Here is a 26930-nt window from a genome sequence, read left to right on the forward strand (position 1 = left end):
GGCTCTCTTCCTTGAAACCAACTGTTAAACATGCACCGTGTGGGGGAGGCAGAAAAGAGGTAATTACAATATTATATGGAGGAAAGCAAAGAACAGAAGGGAAATTAATCTAGTGGGTAGTGGAGGATGATAGGGAAGACTTCCAGCAAGAGACTTGAAGGGCTAGTAAGAATGATAAGAATGAATAGGGTAGGGCAAAGGAGCCTGGTATATTTAGGCAGGTGCAAGTATTTTATTTTTTTTTATTTTTTATTTTTTATTTTTTTTTTTATTTTTTTATTTTTTTATTTTTTTTATTTTTTATTTATTTTTTTTTTAGGTGCAAGTATTTTAGTGCTACAGTAGCAAGAAGTCTTCAGGACAATGATAGAATTCTGAAGGGCCAGGCTAGGTCCCTGAGATTTATTCTGAATGCAGTGAGAAACCCAGTAAGGGGTTTCACATAGAACATCCCTTGCTCACACTGACATTCTGTAAAGGCCTCTCTGGAGTTAGGGAGGGTGTTATCTTAGTAAGGCAGGCAAGGGATCATGATGGCCTGGGCTGATGTTGTGGTCGCAGTGACTGTGAGATGGATTAAAGGAGTGCTTGGTGCTATATGTGAGGGGTTTGAGGGAGGGGGAAAAAGGATATTAAGGATGACATCTGAGTTTCTGCCTCTTGGATAGGTGAGTGGGTGGTTGGTTTTGCCTCTGAGATAGTACAGAAAGAAGAAGAGGCTTGAGGAATAGTAGGGAGGGTGGAGAGCCTCAGTTTTAGATAGTTTTAGTATAAGTTACTGTGCAAAATATGAGGGAGTCAAGACAGACTTTGGGTATGTGGATCTGGGTTGTAGAGAACAAGGGAGGGCAGGAGAAAAGATGGTGAGAGGTAGTATGCTGAGAAGGCCTATTATTTAGAACTTAGATTTTTTAAAAAAAGAATCATTTATTTATTCATGAGAAACACAGAGAGATTGAGAGAGAGGCGGAGAAGCGGGCTTCTCACAGGGAGCCTGACGTGGGACTTGATCCAGGATCTCGGGATCACGCCCTGAGCTGGAGGCAGATGCTCAACCGCTGAGCCACCCAGGTGTCCCGATATTTTTATTTATAACTTCTGTATTAAAAAAAAATAACTTCTGTATTTAATATTTTATGTGTATTGATTTATAGTTTAGCTCTGAAAACTGACCCCACTTTTGCTTTTTAAAATCATTAGCCTTGGAGCCATTGGATGGGCAGACTATTCCACTGTTCCACTCTGCTCTACTATTTATCACTTGTAAGGACAAGCAAAGGGTTTTCAGGTCAGAGTTCACTGATGGCAAATATGTTATGAGGGCCTGTTATGGGCATGGTGCCATGTGGGGCAGGCTAAGCCATGTAGAGTCCTTGGATTCGTGGTCTTTGTCCACCGGTTATGTCGAATCTAGTATAAGAGGAGTGGGTTTTTAGATAGGTGCCATGAAAACATAAATACAGGACAGTATTCTGTATGCAGGATTAGTTATAGGACAGAAATACTTGAGGCATTTAGGGAAGACAGAGATCACTTAGGACCAAAGTATTCAGAGGACTTCACAGAAGAGACAAAGCTTAGCTGGTTCTGGAAGAGCAGGCATTTAGACTATCATAGAAGAAAAGGGAGAAGGAGTCTGTCTATAGTGGATGATTCATCTGGTCAGTAGAAAATGGGTACTCAGTAAATATTTGAGTAGAAGATAGGGCTAGGATTTAGGTATAGTCCAGGTCAAGGAAGACCTTGAAGACCTTGATACTAAGCAAGATATCATGACCTTTATCCTGTAGGCTGCTGCTGTTTCAGTGTTTTAGCTATGTAGTCCTTTGAAAAGAAGGAAGCAGCAGGCTCTGAGTGAGCCTCTAGCTTACATTCTTCATGGGCCCCTGAAGAGACCTGTGGGCAGTGAGAATCTGAAAGATGTGATCTGAATGACTTTTTAGTGATTGATTTTGTGCACAAAGCACTTGCAGGGAGGGCATCTAAAATGGGAGACAGCCACTGTAGTAGGACAGAGGGGAGAGGCACTGTCATAGGCTTGACCAAGGGAAAAGAGAATTGGATAGCCTAGGAAGGAAGGGCCAGCTGTGTTCATCCTTCTTTTTAAAACATTTTTTTAAAGATTTATTTATTGGGATCCCTGGGTGGCGCAGCAGTTTGGCGCCTGCCTTTGGCCCAGGGCGCGATCCTGGAGACCCGGGATCGAATCCCATGTCGGGCTCCCGGTGCATGGAGCCTGCTTCTCCCTCTGCCTTTATCTCTGCCTTGTCTCTGCCTCTCTCTATATATATGACTATCATAAATAAATAATTAAAAAAATTAAAAAAAAATAAAGATAGATTTATTTATTTATTTATCATTTATTTATTTATTTATTTATTTATTTATTTATTTATTTATGAGAGAAAGAGAGAGAGTGTGTGTGTGTGTGTGTGTGAGAGAGAGAGAGAGAGAGCAAGTGAGGAGGGGGCAAGAAGGAGAAAGAGAATCTCAGGCAGACTCCTGCTGAGCACAGAACCTGATGTGAGGCTCGATCCCATGATCCTGAAATCATGACCTGAGCTGAAATCAAGAGTTGAATGTTTAACTGACTGAGCCACCCAGGTGCCCCTGTGTTCATCCTTCTTAAAACTATGAGTCTTGGCTATCTCATATATATGACTTATTGGATGACATCAGTGAGAATGTGAATTAGGTCTGGGCCAACTTGTAATACTTTGTTTCTGTGGGATATTGAAGGGGTTGTTGGCATTTTTACCTGCTGGGCTAGAGGAATTACTCACTTCCTGTGTTCACTATGGCACCATTGGTGGTTCATGTAAATATGTTTAATAACATGACAGTGTGTAAAATTAATTAAACTAATAAGCCAGATTTGTGGTGATCTGACAAAGTTGACTAGTCTAATTCTGCTGCAGCTTAAATGGTAAATGGCTTTGATGGCCATTTCTGTATACTTCTATAAGACAGAACAAGGATACTGCCTGGCCCATGCTTTCTCACCACATCTGTTGTTGCTGACACATTTGAATCTTAGATACGGCTCAGCTTGAAAGTCACTGAATCTCTGGACGTCTCAGCATAGATGAATGCTCCTTTGTTAAACAGTCAGAGGTTCAGATCTGGTGGGAGGGGCATATATAAATTAATATTAACTATGGAGAGAATTGGGTGGTCTGTATGCTTCTTGCCAGATGGTGAAACATCGAAGGCTGACTCACTTCAGTTGGACTGGGTGGGAGTTCTTGAAGCCTAGTATGGTGTTTTTTTTTTTTCCTTTAAGTGTTCTTAATGAGTAGATCTATATACATATGTACGAAATTAAGAGGATCACACCACATTTATGCATTACATACACAAATATTTGGAGGATTCATGGAGGAGGGTGGTTGAAGTGAATTAAAGATCAACTCTTCTCCAATCTGTAGGTAAGACTGTATTTAAGTCATAGTAAATTTTTAAAGAAGTTTTTAAGAAGACTTCCGAAGAAATTAAGTCACTGTCCTATCTCCAAAAGATGTTTTATGTATACATGAGATCTAGCATAGTGACCGGACATTTTTCCTTATTCTTTCTTGGTATTGATGAAGAATAATATGCTACAGCTTCAAAATAATAATCTTTCTCAAGCCAGACATCCTGCTGACCGGGGCAAGGATCAGTTACATCTTTGTATCCCCTAGTGTTGGTTCCAGCTCTATTCCATATTTTTCAAAAGCAGAAAAGCAGTCTGAAAACAGACATTTCTGAAGACCTTGTATGATTTTAGTAGGGACTGAAACTTAGGAACTGATCCACGTTGGAGCCAATCTTTACTCCTGGAGAAATCAGCCAGTTTGTGCTTTAGAATAAGGGAATTTGCTAATAAAGGCTTTTTAGTGGAAAACGTTTTGTGGCTGAATCTGCCTAGAGAAATGTGGGTATTGTGTGTATGTGTATGTGTAATTTTGGCTAGGTCTGGCCAGAGTGAAAGACCTTATGGACCTTTAAAAGACAAGAGAGTAGGAATATGCCTCTATGTGATCTGTGTTTCATAGGTGAGAGGGAAATCTGCATCTGCTGTGTCTAGGATCATGAACTGAGCACACCGGGGCCTTCAGAGAGTGGGAGTGGGCTATCTGTGGAGACTAACTAAGATCTGGTAGGGATGGAGGGAGAAAAATTTAGGGGAGGGAATGGTGGCATCTAGCAATTTGGCCTGAGCACATGATCCTAGACTGAGGCACGTGTGTGTGTGCGCATGCATGTGCGCATATATATGGACATGCTGGACGGTGTAGACTGTGGTGAATAGCTTGGGCTGATTCAAGTCAGACACCTGAGCTCGGTTCCCATCTCTGCAACTTACAATCTGAGTGATCTTGTCCAAGATTCTTAACTTCTCTGAGCAGTCAGCCCCTCTCTCTTCTCACTTTCCTGCTCCCTGGAAGGTCATTGAGTTGCCAAGAAGCTGTACCTTCCAGAACCCAGGAATCCAGAGTCTACTCCAGACTTCCTTTGTTATCACAGAGGTGTAGAGTAGGAGAAGGAAGAGACCTTAGGATCTTTATGATGTCCAGCCTTGCCCCTGGATCGAGTGTGGAAAAGGCTCTGGATATAGCGGGGAGACCAAATGTCCTTCCCCTAATCAGCCCAATAGTTGGGCTGGCTTTGGTATGAATTGCTTTTTGTTGAACTTTATCCTTTGAATAGGCAATCTGTGTTTGAGACCTTTTGGTAAACACAATATTGTATTAGGGCTACATCATTATTGGACCATCTTGGCAGGCCAGAAAGTACAAAGAGCAACACCACAAAGCGGAGCAAGCCTTCCCGTTCACTGGTCGTACTGGAAGATTGTTGTCAGTGCTTTCAAAATAGCCCTATTTGGTCTACTTCTATTCTATATATGTGAAATAGAACTAATAATGTCTGTCCTTTTAAGAGCTCTGATCTTACTAGGTCCCTGTCAAAAGCCTTCAGTGGTTTTTCTGATCAATACCAAAGTATATTTTCCCCCCTTGGCTTTTAAGTCTCTTTACAATTTGAAGACAGCACTTAATAATGAATATTTGTACAGTCTTTTTATAGTTTCTAGATTTGTCCCGGGAATGCAAGTATGGTTTCATTTTAGAAAATATATTAGTATCATTTACCACATTAAAAGATTAAAGGGAAAAATCCATATGATCAGCTCATTAGATTCACAAAAATGTTTGATAAATTCAGTATAATTTTATGATTAAAACCCAATAAAATACAAGGGAATTTTCTTTATTTGATTAAGGTCATCTGTAAAAATCCTACAACAAACATGCGCAATGTGGAAACATTAGAAACATCTTTAAAATCAGGAAGATAACAAGAATATTAGCAACTTTCTGTTCAACATGTGAGGCCATCCTAGCAGTGCAAAATTTCTTTCAAAAAAAAATTAGAGGCCTAAGAATTGGAAAGAAGGGAAAAAACCCTCTGGCAGTATGTGCAGGTTAATATGATTGTTTACATAGAACACCTTATTGACTCTTCAGACAAATAAAGAAATAGGAACATTTGATAAGGTGGCAAATAGTGGCAAAATAGTAATTTGCAATAGTAATTTGCACAGTTGCATTTTATAAAAAAGCTGTCTCATTCAGAGACATTCATACAATTCAAAAAACATACCATTGCTATTGTAAAACAACAACAGTCCTAAAGTACTTAGCAAATTTAATCAAATATGTATAAAGTTATCATATAGAAAAATATAAAGTTTTAACATTAAAGAAGATTAAATAAATGGAGAGAGATATTCCATGTTCATGGATTGGAATACATAATATCAGAAAGATGTGAGTTCTGTCCTAATAGATCTATAGATTCAATGCAGTTTCCATCAAGATCCCATGAGTCTTTCATAGAACTTAAAAAACTGATACTAAAATTTGCATGAAAGAGTAAAGAAACTGGAATAGTGAAGACACATTTGAAGCATAATAATAGGATTGAGGATTTGCTCTGTCAGGTATCAAGCCTCATAATGAAGTGACAGAAATAATGTGGAACTGGCATAGAGACAGATAAACTGACCAGTGGAATAGCTTAGAGAGTCTGGAAATGGATCCCTATATTTGGAACTTTGACATATGACCTATGGTGGCATGACAGGTTAGTGGGAAAAACAAGTGTTCAGTAAGTGGAACGTATGGGAAAACATTAGATCTGTATTTCACATCATGACATAAAAATCAGCATCAGATATGGGCCATTAACCAAAAACAAAAATGATAAACTTTTAGCACCTGCTTTTGGCCTAGAGCGTAATCCTGGAGACCTGGGATTGAGTCCCATGTCAGGCTCTCTGCATGGAGCCTGCTTCTCCCTCTGCCTGTGTCTCTGCCTCTCTCTCTCTGCCTCTTTCATGAATAAATAAATAAAATCTTAGAAAAAAAAGAAATTAGGTAAAATGAATGTTTAAAAAATGATAAACTTTTAGTAGAAAATAGAAATTATCTTTCTGGCCTTGGTGTAGGGAAAGACACTTTTTTTTTTTTAATCTTAGGTAGTGAATATACAGTGCAATATTGGTTTTAGGAGTAGAATTCGATGATTCATCAGTTACATATAATACCCAGTATTCATGACAAGTGCCCTCCTAATACCCATCCCTCATCCAGCCCATCCCCCACCTAGCCCATTCCCCCTAGTTTGTTCTCTATCATTAAGAGTCTCTTGTGGCTTGTTTGCCTCTCTCCTGTTTTTCTCTTCCCCCTTCCCATGTGTTCATCTGTTTTGAAAGACACTGATTTTAAAATAAATAATGCTTGTGGGATTTCTCATATAAAATTTTTCACCTTTGCTAGGTGTTCCTTCACCTTGATCACCTGTTTTTGAGATTTTCTTTGCCTCCCTAAGCATATTACTCTAATCCTATGCCTTTGTGCATCTCTCGATATTTATCTTCCTGTGCTCAGGTAACTTCCTTGCCCCCAGAATTCAGATAGTCCCACAGTTCAGATGACCATGGCTTGTATTTGCATATTGAACTGAAGGTGGGACAGGAAGCCAAAGGAGGTGTCTATCATGGTCAGATGAACTGCAGGTCTTGCATGCTGGTTGTATTTGAATGTTCTAATAGTCACAAATTTCATTGTAAGATCTGTAGAGATTATCAGGTCTCTGGAACATTCTCTTAACCACAGAAGCCCCTTTCTTAAACCAGTTTGCAGGTCTAGGTGGTAGCATGTAGGGAGGCACACCATGCAAAGGTAAAGCAAACTATCTTTAAACTAGAATTTGAATGAATTGTGAGTCCCCAAGTCTACACAAGTGGAGAAGTTTCAGTTTTCCTCTTAGAACAGGTCCTGGACTTGATCTTGGAGCTGAATAATTTAATCAATTTTGGGGGAAAAAGTCCTTTTTGTGGTTCATTCCTTTGCTAATTTTTTTCCATCCCCCATAAAGCTGAAACCCATTGCTCAGGAGTAGTTGGACATCTAGTTGGCATCCATAGGAATCTGAGTGTTTTGTCTTCAGTACCAAGGACTTTGAGGTTATGAATGACTCTTGCTAGTCTCTACCTGCTCACTTAGTCCATAGAGACAGGCCTTCTTTTCATAACAGTGACAGTTCCTTGTCTTTCGATGGGATTATGCTTTCCCAGAAGCTTTCACTCCTGTGCCGTTGTTCTCCCTACCACAGCCAGTGTGATCTTTCTCAAGCGCAAATGTGCTCACTTCTCTCTCCTTTTGATGGCTTTTCATTGTCTAGAAGCTGCTTGGAAGTCCAAATTCCTTGGCTTTGTTACTATGACCCTTACTGGACTGCTCTGTCTTCTAGCCTTTAGTGTTGAAGCTCTCCTAGTTTTATTGAACTCCTTTGACTCTTTCCCTTTAGGTTTCTGTGTATCTACTCTTTGCCCTGCCAGGGTGTTCTCCATATTCCTTCTTAACCTGTCTTATTTTTACTCCTCCTTGAGATTTCTGCTCTCCCTCAGCTTCTGGGAAGTTTCCCCTTATCCTGCCAGCACTGGAGTCATTGCCCATCCTCTGCGCTTCTGTGCCTCCTGTCCAATCCTAATAATGAAGATATGTTTAGGTGTTTGCTTGGCTTCCTCCTACACTGGGCTCAAATCTCAGCTTTGTGAGAGCAGCTGTCTCTTACCTTGTTTGTTGTGTTTCCCCAAAATACAGTGCCTGGCACATGGTAGGCTCCATTGAATGTTGAGTGGATAAGTTTCCCTGTGAAGTGAGTGTGAAGTACTTAATCTTCTCCCATGCCCCCACCCCTTCAGAGGTGGGCAGAGCATAAGGACTTCTCATAAAGTCTGACTAAGGACCTGGCTTCCACCAGCTTCCACCAGAGGAATGTTCTTTGCATTGGAAGATCCTGCAGAAATGGCTGACCCAATGCATTTCTTTCCCTGCTGGGTCTGTGGTGAAGAAAACAAGCTGACAAAGATGCTTCTGGTGGGTGGGCAATTGCACTGAGTTGTGGCAGCTGGGCAAATGGGTTTACCAACATGTGATCCTCTTTTTACCCTCCCACTCCCTTCCTGTTCACAGCATCAAGCTGAGCTCCCAGCCCCCGGTTCAGGCCGGGGATGATGAAAAGAACCAGAGGACGATCACTGTCAACTCTGCCCACATGGGGAAGGCGTTCAAGGTTATGAATGAACTGCGGAGGTACTTTTCCTATTTTGCTTGTGCCCTTTTGGGAAGAACTTGGTGAGTGAGCGTCATCAGGCACTGAGAGCAGAACACCACCAGCTTAGTGAATTCTCACTTTCCCCCACCTACTCACAGTCACTTGGCTTCTCCCTTTAAACTCCATCAAGACAGAATGGCTTTCAGAAAGCTTTCTCTTTCCTTTGTATTGATTCAACACCTTTCATTTGACTCTTTAATCACAGGGGAATAATTTTTTTTAAAAGTTAGAGCAGTTTTGTTCATAAATTTGGTTTCCAACCAAACCAGCTGCTTGAAGACCAATAGTAGAATAATGACAATACTGATACATAGTTGCAGATTAAAGATTGTGGGTGATACATGTTTTCTTTTGGCCACCTCCTCTCATTCCTTGATCTGAATTTAGCTTTTTACAACAGCTAAATAAATGGATGATTACCTAGTGTTTTCAGTGCAATTTAACTCTGTAAAGAAAGAAATGAAATGCAAATGTACTCATCCTCTGCAAGCTAATGGTGAGGGGTGTGCAGGCTACTTATAAGGCCAATAGGTACCTCTGGTGAGCTTGTTGCAAGGCAGATTCAGGACACTGAACATGTTTTTTGTGCAAAGGCTGCACGCCCAATCTCCTCCTTACCAGGGAACTCAAAATCTTCCTTTGCCCACGGCATTATTTATAGCATACTTCACCCTATTGTGAGCTATACTTGTTAATCTCCTCTTTTCTCTGCCATTTATGAGCTCCCTGAAGACGGACAGCTTCTGAATCATTTTGATCCATAGTACGCAGTACTTCATAGGAGCCTCAGGACATTTACCAAAGACACCTAGAGGCCCTGACTAGGCTCTGGGATGGGTATGAGTAAAAAAGTATTAACAGTTCAATGAAAATGATCTTCCTATAGTATAGAATAGGTGTTATGAAAGAGAAATGCATCAGGTGCCTGTCAGGTGATAGATATACAATAGTTACTTATTTCCAAAGGGGTACTATGAAAGCAAGTATAACATACCACAACTTTGGAGAACACTTTCTAAAGGGGATGGTGCTTGAGCTAAATTTTGAAGGATAAGAAAGAGTTAAGGAAATAACAAGTGGTGGGATTAAGGGGAAGTCTTTCAAGCAGAAAAAAATGGGATAAGTAAAAGGACATAGAACTGAAGATGTGTTTGTTGAGTAGTGGGGCTAAACTACTTTTAAACAAAAATTTATGTGGTTCTGTATTTGTTTCCTCCCTTCCCCTTTTTGCGGGATCCAGTCTTTGCCATTAAAAACCAAGTTAAATTAAATTTGTCTTATGCACTACTGCTCAGTTTTTATTAGGCCTCCTGCCAGATTTCCTGGAGGCTCTACCCACTGTCATCTTAGGCAGTGGGCAGTGCTGATGTTCATGCCTATGGGTACAATTCTCTTGTCCCTGAAGAACTTGTGTTGTGTTCTATAGATACCAGTGACATTCCTCATTTAGTTCCCTTCTGTATGGCTTTTGTCTGATTTAAGATTCTAGGTCTCTGAATAAACAACCTATATTTACATTTCAAGGAATTAGAAAAAGAAGAACAAACTAAGCCCAAAGTTATCAGAAGGAAGGAAATATTAAATATTTTATTTATTTATTCATGAGGGACAGAGAGAGACAGGCAGAGACACAGGCAGAGGGAGAAGCAGGCTCCATGCAGGGAGCCTGATGTGGGACTCCAAACCGGGACTGCAGGATCACATGCTGAGCCAAAGGCAGATGCTCAACCACTGAGCCACCCAGGTGTCTCAGAAGGAAGGAAATATTAAAGATTAGAACGGAGATGAATGAAATGAGACTAGAAGGACAATAGAAGAAAAAAAGAACGAAAGCAAGAATTGGTTGTTTTGAAAAGATAAATGTAACTTTAGCTAGACCAAGGAGAGAAGACTCAAAATTATAAATGAAAGTGGAGACATTGCAACTGATACCGTGGAAATACAAACGATCCTTAGAGGCCACTATGAACAATTGTATGCCAATGAGTTGGATAACCTAGAAGAAATGGATAATATCCTTGAAATGTACAACCTACCAAGACTGAGTCATTAATAGGGAGTCTGAACCTATCAGTAATGATTAAGGAGATTGAATCACTAATCAAAAATCTCTCAATAAAGAAAAAGCCTGTGGCCAGATGGTTTCACTGGTGAATTCTATCAAACATTCAAAAAAGAATTAATGCCAGTCCTTCCTAATTCTTCCAAAAAACTATAGAGGAGGGAACACTCTCAAACTCGTGTTAACAAGGCCAGCATTACTCTGATACCAAAGTCAGATGAGGACACTACAAGACAAGAAAACTACAGGCCAGCGTTCCTGATGGATATTGATGTAAAAATTCTCAACAAAATACTAGGAAACTGAATTCAACAGTATGTTAAAAAGATCATATACAATGGCCAAGTAGGATCTCTCTCTGTGTACAAAGATGGTTCAACATATGCAGGTCAATAAATGTGATACACCACATTAATAGAATGAAGGATAAAAATCTCATGATCCTCTCAATAGATGCAGAAGGTGTTTGGCAAAATTCAATACCCTTTTATGATGAAAACTCCTAACAAATTGAATCTAGAAGGAACATACCTTAACACAATAAAGGCCACATTTGAAAAATCTACAGTTGCTATCATACTCAGTGGTAAAAGATTGAAAGTTTTTCTTCTGAGGTCAGGACAAGACAAGGGTGCTCACTCTCACCATTCCTATTGAACAAAGGACTAGTTAATCAAGAAAAAGAAATAAAATATATTCATATCGGAAAGAAGGCTGTTTGCAGATAATGTAATCCTATTTATAGAAAACCCTAAAGATGCCACCAATAAACTCTTAGAACTGGTAAACATTTGGTAAGCAGGATACAAGATCGATATATAAAAAAATCACTTGCATTTCTATTCAGTAACCATGAGCTATCTGAAAAAGAAAACAATTCCATTTATAATAGCATAAAAAACAATAACATATTTAGGAATTTAACCAAGGAGGTGAGAGATCTGTACACTGAAAACTATTATGCATTGTTGAAAGAGATTGAAGAATACAGAAATAAATGGACAATATCCCAGTTTTATGAATTAGAATTGATATTGTTAAAATGTACATAATACCCAAACTCCTCTATAGATTGAATGCAGTCTCTATCAGAATTCCAATGTCATTTTTTTTTTTTTTGCAGAAATGGGGAAAAATTCTAAAATTGTATGGAACAGAAAACCCTGCATAGCCAAAGCAATCTTGCAGAAGCAGAGCAAAGTTGGAGATACCACATTTTCTGATTTCAAATGATATCACAAAGTGTAGCAGTCAAAACAGGATGGTATAAACACAGACCATGAAACAGAATTGAGAGCCTGGAAATAAACCCACACATGTATGTCAACAAATATTTGACAAAGAAGCTAAGAACACTTCATGGACAAAGATAGTCTCTTCAGTAAATGGTGTTAGGAAAACTGGACAGGCACATGGAAAATAATATAATTGGACCTGTATCTTACCCCACCAAAAAAGTTAACTTGAAGTGGATTAGAGACTTAAATGTAAGATCTAAAACCGTACCGCTCTTAGAACAGGAAAATCCCATTTTACACATGAAAATGCATTTTAAAAAATCACGGAATCCCACAGAATTCTAATATTTTCCCAGTGCATTAGGCATCCCTTAGCCCAGTTAATTTGACACATAAAACTAGTTAACAATTACAGTCTTGTTCTTCCTTTTTTCTTTTTTTCAAATGGAGCACAATCTGTATATGTTTTCCCAATCTTTTGTGCAGGTTTAGGCATAAATTTCCCTTTTATTTTTTTTAATTTAAAAAATTCCCGTTTTTCTTTTCTTTCTTTTCTTTCTTTTCTTTTCTTTTCTTTTCTTTTCTTTTTTGGAAAAGAAGTACGTTATAGAACATTTACAAAATACAGATGAGCAAAAAGTCATCTATAATCTGAATACCCACTGGTTACTGTTGTTAACACTTGGGAGAATATTTGTCTTTAAAATCTATGTCTCATCAGATTTTTTTCTCTTAACATTATATTGGACAAGTTTTTTCCCTTAATTTTTTTTTTAATTTTAAGTAAATTCTATGCCACATGTGGGGTTCCAACTCATGACCTTGTGATCAAGAGTTGTGTGATCTCTTGATGGAGCCAGCAAGGTACCCCAATATTGAACAAGTTTTTCTATGTCACTGTTTTGCAATATTATTTTAGGTGGATGAATGATTTTCTATATTTTTGGTTAATTTTTGAACCACAGTTCCTTGTTGTTAGATGTTGAGGTCCTCCAGTCCCTCCTGTAAATAGTATCTGCAATGGTTATGTTGGGAGCAATATAGCATAGTGGTCATAAGCATAGACCCTGGAGGCAGGCAGCCTGGTTTCAAATCTTGGCCCCCAGTAGTGTGTGACCCTGTACAAGTTAATTAATGTCCCTGACTTCACTTTTGTCAACCATAAAATGAGGCTAATAATAGTTCCAGGGTTGCTGGTTTGTTAAGAGGATTAGTAAGTAAAGTGCTTAGAACAGTGATATATATTACTATTGTTAAATACAGGTGCACGTTCACAATTTTTTCTATAGAATTAATTCCTGTGAAGTAGAATTGCTGATTCCAATAGCATGTAGCATAGTAATAACCATACTATTCCTTAGATGTTGTCATGAAGCCCTGGCATGAAGTGAATGTTCTATAACTGTGTAGCTATTAGTATTGATGATGATGAAATGCTAAATGCTGTGCTCAGTTGCAAGAATATGACAGTAAGTTAGGGAGTCAAAATTTTTTTCTCAGTGAAACTTGCATTCTAGTGGTGTTTAAAGATTTTATCAGATTCTAAAGTTTTTTATGGCTTTAAATTATTTTAATTTCTAAGATATTAAAGGTATGGCTTATTTTTAAAAGTAGAGTGGAATGGTTGGATGAGAGAGAGAAAGGGAGCCTGAAAAGACACTTTATTAATCTGGGTGAGTTTAATGTCACCTAGAGGGAGGTATACTTTATTTGGATGAAGGCCTGGCAAAGCATCTTGCCATCCGGGGACTATACTAATGAAATGTTACATGATATTCTAGGGAACTGGGGTTATTTCTTGCACTGTTTTCACATCTTCCACCCTCAATTTTAAGCTATTTTAGTTCACGCATACATGTTCTATGCAATTTATGAATCACACAATTCACGAGTTTCCTATTCTTTTTACTTCCATGGTAGAGAATGGGCTGTTGGCATGGTAACCACTTAGTCTTCCTCTTCCTTTTGCATTTTATCGCTCTGCTCTCGTCAGACTGTTAGCTGCTTCTGGGCAGCAGAATCCTAATGGCTTTTTGGTTCCTGATTTACCACCCAGCCAGCCAGTGGGGATATGGTTCTTTTTGGACTAGCATCCCAGTTCATTCCTGAAAAGGAGAGACAGTCTCTCTGTCTCACTGACACTTTTAGGCATCGCGATTTTTTTTTTTTTTTTTAAAGATGATCTGCCACTATGCCTGTTATTATTAGTAATGAGCCATCTTAGTATATTGCTTTCGGTTTTTCTTTTTTTGGTAACAGCTTTATTAAGATTTAATTCATATGCCATACAATATGACCCATTTAAAGTGTCAGTTTAATGGCTTTAAGTATATTCACAGAGTAGTACAACTCACAGTTGATTTTAGAACGTTTCCGTCATCCCCTCCAAAAAAATCCTGTACACTTTAGCTATAATCCCACTATTCTCCCTATCTCCCCACCATTAATCCACTTTTTGTCTATTGATTTGCTTATTTTGGAATTATGTAATATGTCTTTCATGACTTTTTTTTTCTCATTAAACTTTTGTTTTGATGGGCCTCAAAATTCTGTGACAGATTTTTGGTCAAGTTGTTTCCATTAAAAAGTACTGATTTTAAAAATGAATAACTTAAAACTGCTACACACACAAAACAATTGGTCCACAAAACATTCTTTCCTTCCAAAGGTTTTACAATGTATTGTTATCATTAACCAGTCTTTTACTATTAAACATAAATGGCCAGTTGACACAAACAGTTCTGAGACGGTTCCGTCACCACTGATTAACACTGGTCTGGCAGGTAATAGGGTTAATATTCATCTGACCTTCTGAGGTCTCTGGGCAAATGTAGTGGCCTTGCCAACTCCAGCTACCTTCTTGTCCACTGCTTTGATGACACCCGTAGCAACTGTTTCATGTTGTGAACAGCACGATGGCCCTTAGAACAATAGTCAGAGAAGCTCTCAACACACATAGGCTGGCCAGGGACCATATCAGTGATAGCAGCGTCACCAGATTTCAGGTATTTGGTACCATCTTCCAGCTTTTTTCCAGAATGATTATCTCTCTTCTCCTTCAGCTTGGAAACAATGGCAGCTGTGTGACAGTCCAGCACCAGTGCATACACAGCACTGATCTGGCCTGGATGGTTCAGGATAATCACCTGAGCCATAAAGCCAGCTGCTTCCAATGGTTGGTCATTTTTGCCATCACCAGCCACATTGCACAACAAACATTTTTGACAGGTATGTTCTTGACACTGAAGTCCACGTTGTCTCCCAAAAGAGCCACACTGAAAGCTTCTTGATGCTTTTCAACAGACTTTACTTCAGTTGTAACATTTACTGGAGCAATGATGATCACCATGCCAGGTTTAAGAACACCAGTCTCCACTGGGCCCCCAGGGACAGTACCAATACCACTAATTTTGTAGCTGTCCTGGAAAGGCAGATGCAAGGGTTTGTCAGTTGGATGAGTTAGTGGCAGAATGCAATCCATTGCTTCAGGCAGTGTGGTTCCACTGTCATGCTCATCTTTACCGGTGACTTTCCAGCCCTTGACCAAAGCATGTTAGCACTTGGCTCCAGCATGTTGTCACCATTCCAACCAGAAATTGGCACAAATGCTACCACTGTGTTGGGGGTGTAGCCAATTTTCGTAATGTAGGTGCTGACTTCATTAACAATTTCCTTGTATCTCTTCTGACTGTAGAGTGGCTCAATGGAACCCATTTTGTTAATACCAAAAATTAGTTGTTTTGCACCCAGTGTGTAAGCCAGAAGGACATGCTCACAGGTCTGCCCATTCTTGGAGATACCTGCTTCAAATTCACCACCACCAGCAGCAACAATCAGGACAACACAGTCAGCCTGAGATGTGCCTCTAATCAGATTTTTCATAGTGTCTCTGTGTCCTGGGGCATCACTGATGGTCACATAACATACACTGGTCTCAAATTTCCACAGGAAGTTATCGGTGGTTATACCACATTCATGTTCAGCTTTCAGTTTATATATGATGCTGGCATACTTGAAGGAGCCCTTTCCTGTCTCACCAGCCTCCTCTTCAAATCTTTCAATAGTTTGTTTGTCAATCCAACCACATTTGTACTACATCAGATGACCTGGAGTGATGAACTTGCCCGACTTTGTGTCAAATGACGATTATATTAGTAGTTTTTTCCTTTCCTATTTTTGTTTAGGTTTAGAGGTGATTTTCACAACACTTGTGTTCTGGTGGCAAACCCACTGCAAAAAAGCTTTTGTGACTTTTTTCTCAGCATGGTGTTTTCAAGTCTCACCCATGTTGTAGTGTGCCTCAGTATTTCATTCCTTTTTATTACTGCATAATATTGCATTGTATGGATATACCACATTTGAGGCTGTTATGAATAATGAGTAATGCTACTATGAACATTCACATACACATTTTTGTGTGGATGCATGTTTTCATTTCTTTTTGATATATACCTAGGAGTGGGTGGCTGGATCATATGGTAACTGCATGTTTAACTTGTGGAGGAACTGCCACACTGTTTTCCAAAGCACTGCACCACTTTATGTTTCTACCAGCAGTATACGAAGGTTTCAGTTTCTTTATATCCTTGGCAACATTTGTTATTTTCTGTGTTTTTTATTATAGCCATCCTGGTGTCTGTGAGGTGATAATTCATTGTGGTTTTTGAATTGTATTTTTTTCTGATCATTAATGATGTTGAGCATCTTTTTATATGATCATTGGCCATTTCTGTACTGATGAGGATGTGGAGAAAAGGAACCCTCATGCGCTGTTGATGGGAATAGAAATTGGTGCTACCACTGTGGAAAGCAGTGTGGAGTTTCCTCAAAACATTGAAAATAGAAATACCATATAATCCAGTGATTCCACTACTGGGTACTTACCCAAAGAAATGAAAACACTAATTGGAAAAGATATATGCACCCCTGTTTTTATTCCAACAATATTTACAATAGCCAAGATATGGAAATGACCTAAGTGTCCATTGATAGATGAATGGATGACGAAGAATGGGAGTTTGTGTGTATGTATGTGTGTGTGTCTGTGTATAAAATGGATTATTACTCAGACATATAAGAGAGATGCCATTTGTGACAACATGGATAAAACTAGAAGGTATTATGCTGAGTGAAATAAGTGAGACAGAGAAAGCCAACTACCAAATTATTTCACTTACATGTGGAATCTAAAAAGAACATGAATGAACCAAAGGAAAAAAAAAAACGGACACAGGCTCATAAATACAGGGAGCAAACTGGTGGTTGCTAGAGGAGAGGGAAGTGGGGGAATGGATGAAATAGGTAAAGGAATTAAGAGGTACAAACTTCCATTTCTAAAGTAGATAAATCATGGAGATGAAAGGTACAGCATAGGGAATAAAGTTATTAATATTGTAGTAATGTGGCATGGTTATAGATGGTAGGTAGCTACACTGATCATGGTGAGCATCGTGTAATTTGTAGAATTCTTGAGTCACTATGCTGTATTCCTGAAACTACTATAACATTGTTTGTCAACTACATATCGATAGTAAATATTTAAAAAATAAATAAAAAATTCTAAAAATGAATTGACTGTAAATATGAGGGTTTATTTCTGGATTCTCAGTTCTATTCTATTGATCTGTATATTTATCCTTATATTATTACTATGCTGTCTTTAGCTTTTTAGTAAGTGTTGAAATTGGGAAACATGAGTCCTTCACGGACTTGGTTCTTTTTTCAAGATTGTTTTGACCATTCTGCATCCCTTGCATTGATTGCCACATACATTTTAAGTTCAGCTTGTCAATTTCTGCAAAGAAGCCAGCTGGGAATTTCATAGAAACTGTGTTGAATCTATAGAACAATTTGGAGGAGTATTGCCATCCTAACGACAATAAGTGTTTCAGTCCATAAACACTGGAGGTCTAGTCTTCTTTAATTTTTTTGAACTGTGTCTAATAGTTTTAAAGAATAGGTTTTATACTTATTTTGTTACGTTTATTCTTAAATATTTATTCTTTTTGATGCTATTGTAAATGGAATTTTTCTTAATATCATTTTTTGGTTCATTGTGTGTGTAAGAAATGTAGTTGATTTTGCATATTGGTACTTATTTTCTGCAACCTTCTTAAACTCATTTTTTTGTTTTAATTTTTTTAAGTGGATTTATTATAGAATTTTCTATATAGGAGATCATGTCATCTACGAATAGAGATAGTTTTATTTCTTCCTTTTCAATTTGCATGTCTTTCATTTTCATGTTCTATTTCATTTTCTTGCTTAATTAGCCTGGTTAGCCACCTTAGTCTTATTTATCAGCAGTATTTGGTATAATTAATTATTCCTTGCTTTTTGTAGTTCTCTCTTCACTTGGCTTCATGGACGCCACACTTTTTTTGGTTTTCCTCCTGTCTCACTGGCTACTTTTTCATTTCTTTAGCTGGTTCTTTCTCTTTCCTCGAAACTCTTAACCATCTCCCACCTTTGAAATTAAGACTCGTGTATTCACTTCCCTACCTGATAAACCCTGCTTGGATGTCTAATATGCAGCTCAAATTTAACCTTAACAAGGTCAACTTAACTGCTAATCTTAAATGAAGTGCTTTGTGGAAAAAAAAAGAAATGCTAACATTTACTGAATGTTTACTACTAGCACTATTCATTATCTTGTTTATAACACATCTGCATTCTGATACTTGGGGGACCTGAACCCTGGTCACTTTGATTCCAGGACTTGAGCGCCTTCCTAACAGCTATCACAAAGTGTATAGCCCTGCTTTTCTCCTCTTGAAATTGTTCTTTGGAGTAGTAGACTGGTCAGAAAAAAGAATCCTATAGTATTTCTAATAAATGGAATTAGAGATGCTTGTGAACCATACAGTGCTTTAGAGTGACTGCTTCTCTTTTCCAGACAGAGTGGATACACAGTGATGTCTCCTGTGTGCAGATAGGCTTTACCATTCCCAAGGAAAACCTACACTGAGTTTTTGGCTAGTTTGTCTTGGTCACTTTCATAGGTTAGAATTTTTCTAGCCTTTAGATATACTTCCAGCCCATCAGAACTGTTCTCATCCATTTGCTTGACTATTGCTCATACCTTCTTGTCTTTTTCCCATTTGTTTATGAACTATTAGCTCCTCTGCGTTTATGCAAGATATCCCACTCTGACATTTCCCTTTTCAGTACCTGGCTCAGCTTTTGCTCAGTATTTCTGACACATCTGTTTTACTTTTCTTTATTAAAATATTGAATACAACAACAACGTCGTACTTTTTTTGATTAGTCATTCTATTTTTTAATTGAAATATAGTTGAAAAATTACTTATCCTTTTAAATGGTAGTGACAAGAGAACTCCATTTTCTCCCTAAAATCTTTAATGAAAGTGAAGTGAAATTGTTGGGAATACATTTTTACAATAAATTGTGTCCAGCTTAAAAGCTAGCCTGTTTTCAGGTGCTATCTGCAATCTCACTTGGTCCCTATGACAGATATCCTACTAAGAAAGATGAGAACGCTGTGATGGGATTGTTTGTCTATGTTCTCATTGCCAGTTAGAGGCAGAGCCAGTTCTCTTCCCAGTTGAGCTTGTTTATTCTGGTAGAATTTGTATGTAGGTTTGCTTTCTACTGCAGGGTGAGGTCCCATATCCACGTTTTGCCTCTTGCTGCTTAGAGGTCTCACCCTTCACAGAAGCCCCCTCACAGGGACTTTATTCTATATTCTATTCACCTTTCTATTTTGGGGCTAACTTATCTTCTGGCTTTTTTTTTCTTTCCCTTTCTAGGTGTCATCCAATCATGAGGCATTATAATAGTATATCCAGAGTCAGAACTAGATTCAGGACTCAGCTTTCTGTGGCTTTGGACCACCTCTCTAAACTTCATAGACCAGATGATCTCCAAGGGCATTTATAGCTCCAGGCTTCTCAGGCCTTAGGATTCTCTTTCTCTGATAAGTGGTCTTGGACTTAATGTCTGAATAGTTGGCAAAGGTTTACTATGCAACACCAGGGATGGCAGATACGTAGCTTCACTTCCATCATTCCATCCTGGCAGGCTCATTATATTCATCTCATTGCTGTCACATGGAAACCAACCATGACTCAGACTTCTCAGTGTAGCGTAGGGTGCTGAGTAACCACTGCCAGGAGATCACAGGTGACGTGTGCTTGTCCCCTTACTGTCTTCCCTCCCACCACTAGGGCTTCAGTCTGAAGGAGGAATTAGTGGTGACCAGGTTACCATCAGTGGGTTCTGGGGCTTAGCTCCCTGTTTCCACTACTCCCTTCTTATATGACCTTGAGAAAGTTATGTTACTTCTTTGGGCCTCAGTTCCCTTTTTTTGTAATATAGAACATAACAATAACTCAACTTCATGGGGCTTTAGAGAGGAATAAGTGAAATAAGAGGTTTACTTTTTAATTTTATTTTTTTATTTATTCATGAGAAACACAGAGGGAAGCAGAGACATTGGCAGAGGGAGAAGCAGACTCCATGTGGGGAGCCTGATGTGGGACTTGATCCCAGGACCCCTCAACCACTGAGCCATCCAGGTGCCGGGAAATAAAAGGCTTAATAAAAAAAGTGCTTAGAACAGTGCCTAGCCCATAGAACTTAATAAATGTTTACTATGGGAAAAAAAAAATGTTTACTATGGGAAGACTGGTGGAGGAAACATTCATGGACTGACATGGTCTTATGGCACCCTTTGATTACTTTAAAGTAGTTTAATATTCATTCTATCTATGAGTGTGTATTGATCCCATTTCAAAGTTTGTTCATTTATTTAGTAAAAATTTAGGGCTTTCTATAGGCTAGGTTGCAACCAAGTGTTTAGACTGTAACAGTAAACAATTCCCTTTCAGAGTTCACAGTGTCGTGGGGATGACGAGTAGTTGTAGTATCCTTAATAATTGCAAAGATTGGAGCTTTCACAGGGTCTTCAGGACTAGCCTTCTTGGCAATAATGTTAAATCTGGGTGGGAAGATTAATACTTGAGTCCTCCAGACCTGGCTGGCCTCTTACCAGTATTTCATAGGTACTAAATCCCTTGGGGGAATTGTTAATACTTGTTCTTACTGGTGGCACACCTCACCAGCATGCTCTTGCTCCTTGGCATTCAGCCAGTCACTCAGACAGCCCCAGGCTTTCCCCATTGCTCTCTGAGCTGCTGTCCCCCTGTCTCAGTCAGAGCTTATGGGGTTGAGAAGCAGAAATATGAAGACAAATGAAGGAGGCCTGGATTTGCAGCTAAGAGAATAGTTGCATCTCTCTGTGTGCCTTAGGAAAGCATGACTGCCAGGCTTATCAGGGATGTGGAAAAGTTGATGAGTTCATACCCCTGCTTCACTCAGGGTACGGCAAATGTCCATGACAGCCTTGTATGATGGCAGCGTGGAATCTGGGTGGAAGAAAAATATATCCTTGTATGGCTGGGGGTGAGCATTGGTGCTGTGACCCATGCTGTCTCCTCACTGGTGTTTTACAGTAAACAGCTGTTATGTGATGTGATGATTGTGGCCGAAGATGTCGAGATAGAAGCCCATCGTGTGGTCCTGGCAGCCTGCAGCCCCTACTTCTGTGCAATGTTCACAGGTATGGTGAGGGGCTTCAGCCCCACTGAGAGAATATTTTGGGTGGTGGCATGAGGGGAAGAGAATGCTGTGACACTCACTATGAGAAGCTTCTGTGTCCTAGATACTCTGTTTTGCACCTCGGAGGATTTGATGCAACCAGCCTTGTCTGCAGCCCTTTGTCCACCATGAGGGAAAAAAGAGGTAGAATCATAGAGGTTATTAGTTCTCAGACGTCAGCATGCATCATAGTCACATGAGGGAGATTTTAGAAGTGTAGGCTTTTGGATTCATCCCCAGGCCTCTGATCGTTCATTTTGCAGATGGGAGACACTGAGGCTGAGAAAAGGGAAGGGAGTTGCCCCAGGTCACATAGTAAATGAGTGGAACTTGACTTCTTGATACCTGGCCCCATGCTGGACTAGCTTGTCCTTCCCTACCCAGTCCTACCAGGCAAGTTCTATGAACCTCCTTGAGCTTTTACAGGTGTGTGCAAGAGATTTGGGACAAGTGATGGTGGGGCTTGGAGGGGAGAATAAGACATAAATTTTCACCATCTGGCATTTGGTTTCATCACCTTTGCCAGCTTTCTAGAGTCTCTGTTTCCTGTACATGCCAAATAGCCTTGTCCAACTAGTTCACATGGCAGACTGAATTCCTTGAAACCTGTGGGTGGAGTATCCTGTCTTCACTACCTCACAGCATCTCCCCTGTTCTATAAATCACTGCTGACTGAAGGCCAGATGGGCTGGGTGAGACCCTCAGACTGGGTCAGGTATGTCCCTTCCCCATGTTCACCAAGTACCCAGTGCTGCTTCTGAGTGTGGTCACTATCACTCTCTGTTCTTGTCTGTTTGTTGGTATCTGCTGTGCCCTGTGCTCTGGCATCTGGTGTATCAGCTGCTTCTCATCCTGCGGTTTATAGCTTAGGTGTTTCCTCTGAGAGGCCTCCTCTGACCACCCCTGCCACAGTTCCCCAATATATATTTTTTATAATGTTTATCCCTGTCTGAAAATCCTGTTGTTGGTTGTCAACGTGTTATTTATCTTTCTCTCCTCACTAGACTGTAAACTCCATGAAGATAGGGGCTGTTGTTGGGCTTGTTTGCTACCATACCCTAAACATCTGGTACACAGTAGGAGTCAGATGTTTTTTTCAAATGAATGAAATGTCTTCATAGTGGATTGTGAGCATTGGGCATTTGAGGACTACATCTTGTCACTGTTGAATCCTCAGAGCCAACCACAGGGTGTGGTGTTTAGGAGACAGTAAGTAAGTGAAATCTGAAAGAATGAATGTGGGCTTGTTAGGAATGGGTGAGTGTAGGCGCCCAATTTTTGCCACATAGGATCTTACCTTTTCTTTATATGGCGCGTGGCCTCTCCTGGGCAAGAGTGGTTCTAGTTGGGGATGACTTAGCACTTGTGTTTTGAGAGTTCCTCACCTGTGGCTCCCTCTTGGCTCATCACGTAAAGGAGCTGGTTTCAACTTGGAGCTGTGCCTCTGCTAAGTGGAACAAGCCACTCTTATCTCTCTGTGAGCCCTTGGCTGGGAATTAGTAACCTGGAAAATGTCTTAGAAAATAGGCTCATTTTATTACCTAAAAGTTTTTTTTGTTTCTTTTTAAAGATTTTATTTATTTATTTATTTATTTATTTATTTATTTATTTATGACACAGAGAGAGAGGTAGAGACATGGGCAGAGGGAGAAGCAGGCTCCCTTCGGGGACCCCAATGCAGACACGATCCAGGACCCCAAGATCACACTCTGAGCCAAAGGCAGACCCCCAACCACTGAGCCACCCAGACGTCCTGATTGCCTGGAAGTTTTGAGCTATATCCTCTCTGGAGTAGTTTCAAACTCTAATACTAAGGTTTTATTTGTTTCCCTCTCTCCCATCCATCTCTCTGTCTTTAAAATAGTTCATTTTGTTTGCAGTAATTATTTAGTTACAGCTTCACTAAGTAGCTCTGCCAGTCATTCTTCTCGTGTGTGTGGTTTTGAAAATCCAGTGTTGAGAGAGGAAATCTATCTGGAATTGTAGTTGTGGCTCTACTAGTTGCTAATGAACTTGCCTCTGGGGAGTGGAAGTGCCTAACCAAAAACAAGGTGATTCTGCAAAGAGAAAAGATGCTTCTGGAGCAGATCTTAGATTCTAGTCATTGAAGGGGGGAGAAAAACAAAAAGAACACAATCTAATGTGATGCCTAGCTCAGATCTTCCATTGATTCTGATTACTGCCCATCCAACCATCCTTCTAGCCAGCCAGCCAGCCATCTCTCTGTCTCTATACCCACCAATCCATCTATCTATCTGAATACTACTCACATAGGTTCACTGCAGGGAAAAAAAAATTAGAAAGATGTGGACAAGCCAAAAAACAAAAATAAAAAAAACCCCACATGTACTATAACATATAGATTATGGTTTATATCCTTTCAGACTTTATACTTGTACATATATACAAATACAAAATAAATTTTTAATATAAATTAATTCATTTTGTATATATACATAGTTGATGTAAGGTGTATACTTGAAAAAAAATTGCTATTCATCACCCTGGAATGTTCTCCCCCCTGATTCCTTGCCTAACTCCTATTCATCTTTCATTACCACTTAAGCAGTGCTTCCTCAGGTAAGCTTTCCCATGACCCTCTTGGATTAAGTTAAATTCTTTTGTTATTTACTCTTGTGATACTTTATGCTTGTCTTTAGTATTATTGCTTATCCTATTACTTCTTCAATATCTGATTGCTCTTGTCAGTCAGTTAGGAACTATACCTGAATTCACCACTGTTTCCCCACTGACTAGCATGATCTTCCAAGTGGTAGGTGCTCAAAGAAAATTTGCTTAATTGAAAAAAAAAAATTTTGCTTAATTGAACCAGCACTATATGGTCAATATATTTTCACATCAGTGAAATCACTTCTACATCATTATTTTAATGGGTTCATAAGATTCCGTGTATATATCCTAATTGAAAATCAATTTCATTTTTGGTTAGAAAACAATTCTTTCTAGTATTTTGCTATTATAAGTGATACTGTAATGGGAATCTTTGCCTCTTAATCTTATTTACCTTATGATTATTTCCTTAGAATAGATCCCTAGAATAAAGGCATGCACACTTTAAAGACTTGTGAGGTACATGCCAAAAATCCAAAGTGTTTTGAACAGCTGTACCAGCTTATACTTCAATCAACAATATATGAGATGTGTATTTTTTGAGGCTCCTTGGTTTTGCTTAAACCTTGGTGAAGAGGAACAAACAAAAAATAACATTGTAAAATTTTGATCTGATGATCAGGTTCAGCTTCAAAATCCATAAACTTAGTCATGAAAAGGCCCAGCTGACTCTTGTTCAATCCATTTCTCTCAGCATGTTTAAGGCCAAAATGAAAAGGAAATACTCGTGACATTCTTCTGACTTGAATGATGTGATTACAATCTTTTTACTCAGGCTTAACACATTTTTTTTTTTTGTCCTGAGTTCATATTGCCCAAGTGCCCCAGATATCAACCCTGTTCCTTGACCTGTCCTGCCCAGAATAACATGGAAGAATGTGAAACAGATCTGAGTGCCCACAGGAGAGTGTCAGGAGGCAACCAGCTTGTGAGAAGATCTGGGATGGGCCATCAGTAACATGCAGCATTCCTTTAGCACAGCCACTGTAGAGGCCAGCAATGCTGTGTTCCACCCATCTTTGTCCTGTGAATATGGATTACCTTAGATTCCCCTGCTCACTCCCTGTGTAGCACCTCCATCCCCAAGGAAGCTAATTTTACCCCAATAGCTAAGTCAGTTTTTGTCTTCTTTGTCATGCCCTTCACTATGGGTCCTGTGTACTAGAGTATTTGTACTCCATATGGGTCCCTACGTGTCATCCAGGTACATTAAAACAAACCCATCGGGGATCTCTGGGTGGCTCAGCTGTTTGGCGTCTGCTTTTGGCCCAGGGTGCGATCCTGGAGTCCTGGGATCGAGTCCTGGGATCGAGTCCTGCATTGGGCTCCCAGCATGGAACCTGCTTCTCCCTCTGCCTGTGTCTCTGCCTCTCTCTGTCTCTCTGTGTCTATCATAAATAAGTGAGTAAATAAATAAATCTTTAAAAAACAAAACAAAACAAAAAAACCCCATCATATGGTGGTAAAGGAACCAAGTTTTAAAGAATACGTGGGGGCAGCCCCAGTGGCTTAGTGGTTTAGTGCCACCTTTAGCCCAGGGCGTGATCCTGGAGACCCAAGATTGAGTCCCACGCCAGGCTCCCTGCATGGAGCCTGCTTCTCCCTCTGCCTATGTCTATGCTTCTCTCTCTCTGTGTCTCTCAATAAATAAATAAAACAAATAAATAAATCTTAAAAAAAAAATAAAGAATACGTGGGCTCAGGGTATGAACACCCATCATCACTTGGCCTGTTGGAAGTATGGGATTGCTTGCTGTCCTGGGCTCTCTGTGTTTCCCAGAGATGTCTATGTACAAGGTCCTAAGGTACAGCCTGAGGCTTTAAAGAAGTTTAAGACCTAGTCCTTTAGTCCGTGCCACCATCATCTCTCACCTAATTTCCTGCGGTAGCCTTTGAACTGGTCAACCTGCCACCTGTTTTCTTTGTTCACCCTCAGCCATTCTCTACACTGTAGCTATAGCGACTTTCCAAAATATCAATATGATGGATCCCTTAGCTTCTTAAAGTCTGTCAGGGGCTTTCCACTGCTCTCAGAATGAAGTCTGAACTCCTTGGCATGGCCCATGAGGCTGTCTGGTGGTCTAGATCCTGCTTATATTTCCAGTCTTGTCTCCCTGTTCCTCCCTCTGCACTCTGTGCTTCTGCCAGACTCAACTTCTTAGGGACCTAGAACAGGTGGTGTTCTTTCTTACCTCTTTGCCTGGAATATATATTCTTCCTCATACTCAACTTCTCTTCTGAGTAACTATGACTCCTTCTCCAGATCTCATTTTTAGATCAGCAGTTCTTAACCATCATGAATCAGTCTGATAACAACAATGGAGTCTATCCTCTAAAAAGCATTCATGAGTTCCTGTGTGGTCATCGTTATGCGTACAGTTCAGGGTACAGGAATCCCTGCTTAAGAACACTTTAAGCTGAGCCCTCTTTTCTAGTATTTAACATACTTTGTAATTGTTGGTTTACTTGTTTCTCTCTCCGTTGGACTGAGCTCCATGAAAGCAGGGCCATAACTTACTCATCTTGGTGTCTTCTGGCCTACCACAGTGCTTGGCACACAGGGACTTTTGATACATGGTTGTTGAATGAATGAGTGAATGAATGAGCTGGTGAATGAATGAACGAACGAATATCTGCCCTTGATTGAATCATGTTCCTTTTGGAAGAACAGTCATGCATGATACTGATGACAAACAGACATGGAAGGGATTAAA

At 39.6% G+C, this 26930-nt stretch overlaps 1 protein-coding gene and 1 pseudogene across 4 annotated transcripts in view; one reads left to right on the forward strand and one right to left on the reverse strand.

Moving 5' to 3' along the window:
* The window catches only part of KLHL3 (kelch like family member 3), a 283446-nt gene that overhangs the window by 169500 nt on the left and 87016 nt on the right, over positions 1–26930 (forward strand). For all 4 annotated transcript variants that reach the window (XM_041761278.1, XM_041761281.1, XM_041761279.1 and 1 more), the window contains 2 exons: positions 8526–8645; positions 21441–21547. In XM_041761278.1, coding sequence (XP_041617212.1) covers positions 8526–8645; positions 21441–21547 — 227 coding nt within the window. The remainder of the gene's footprint in view (positions 1–8525; positions 8646–21440; positions 21548–26930) is intronic.
* Positions 14767–21108, reverse strand: LOC121494546 (annotated as a pseudogene).

This window comes from Vulpes lagopus, chromosome 7, assembly GCF_018345385.1.
Source record: "Vulpes lagopus strain Blue_001 chromosome 7, ASM1834538v1, whole genome shotgun sequence".
NCBI lineage: Eukaryota > Metazoa > Chordata > Mammalia > Carnivora > Canidae > Vulpes > Vulpes lagopus.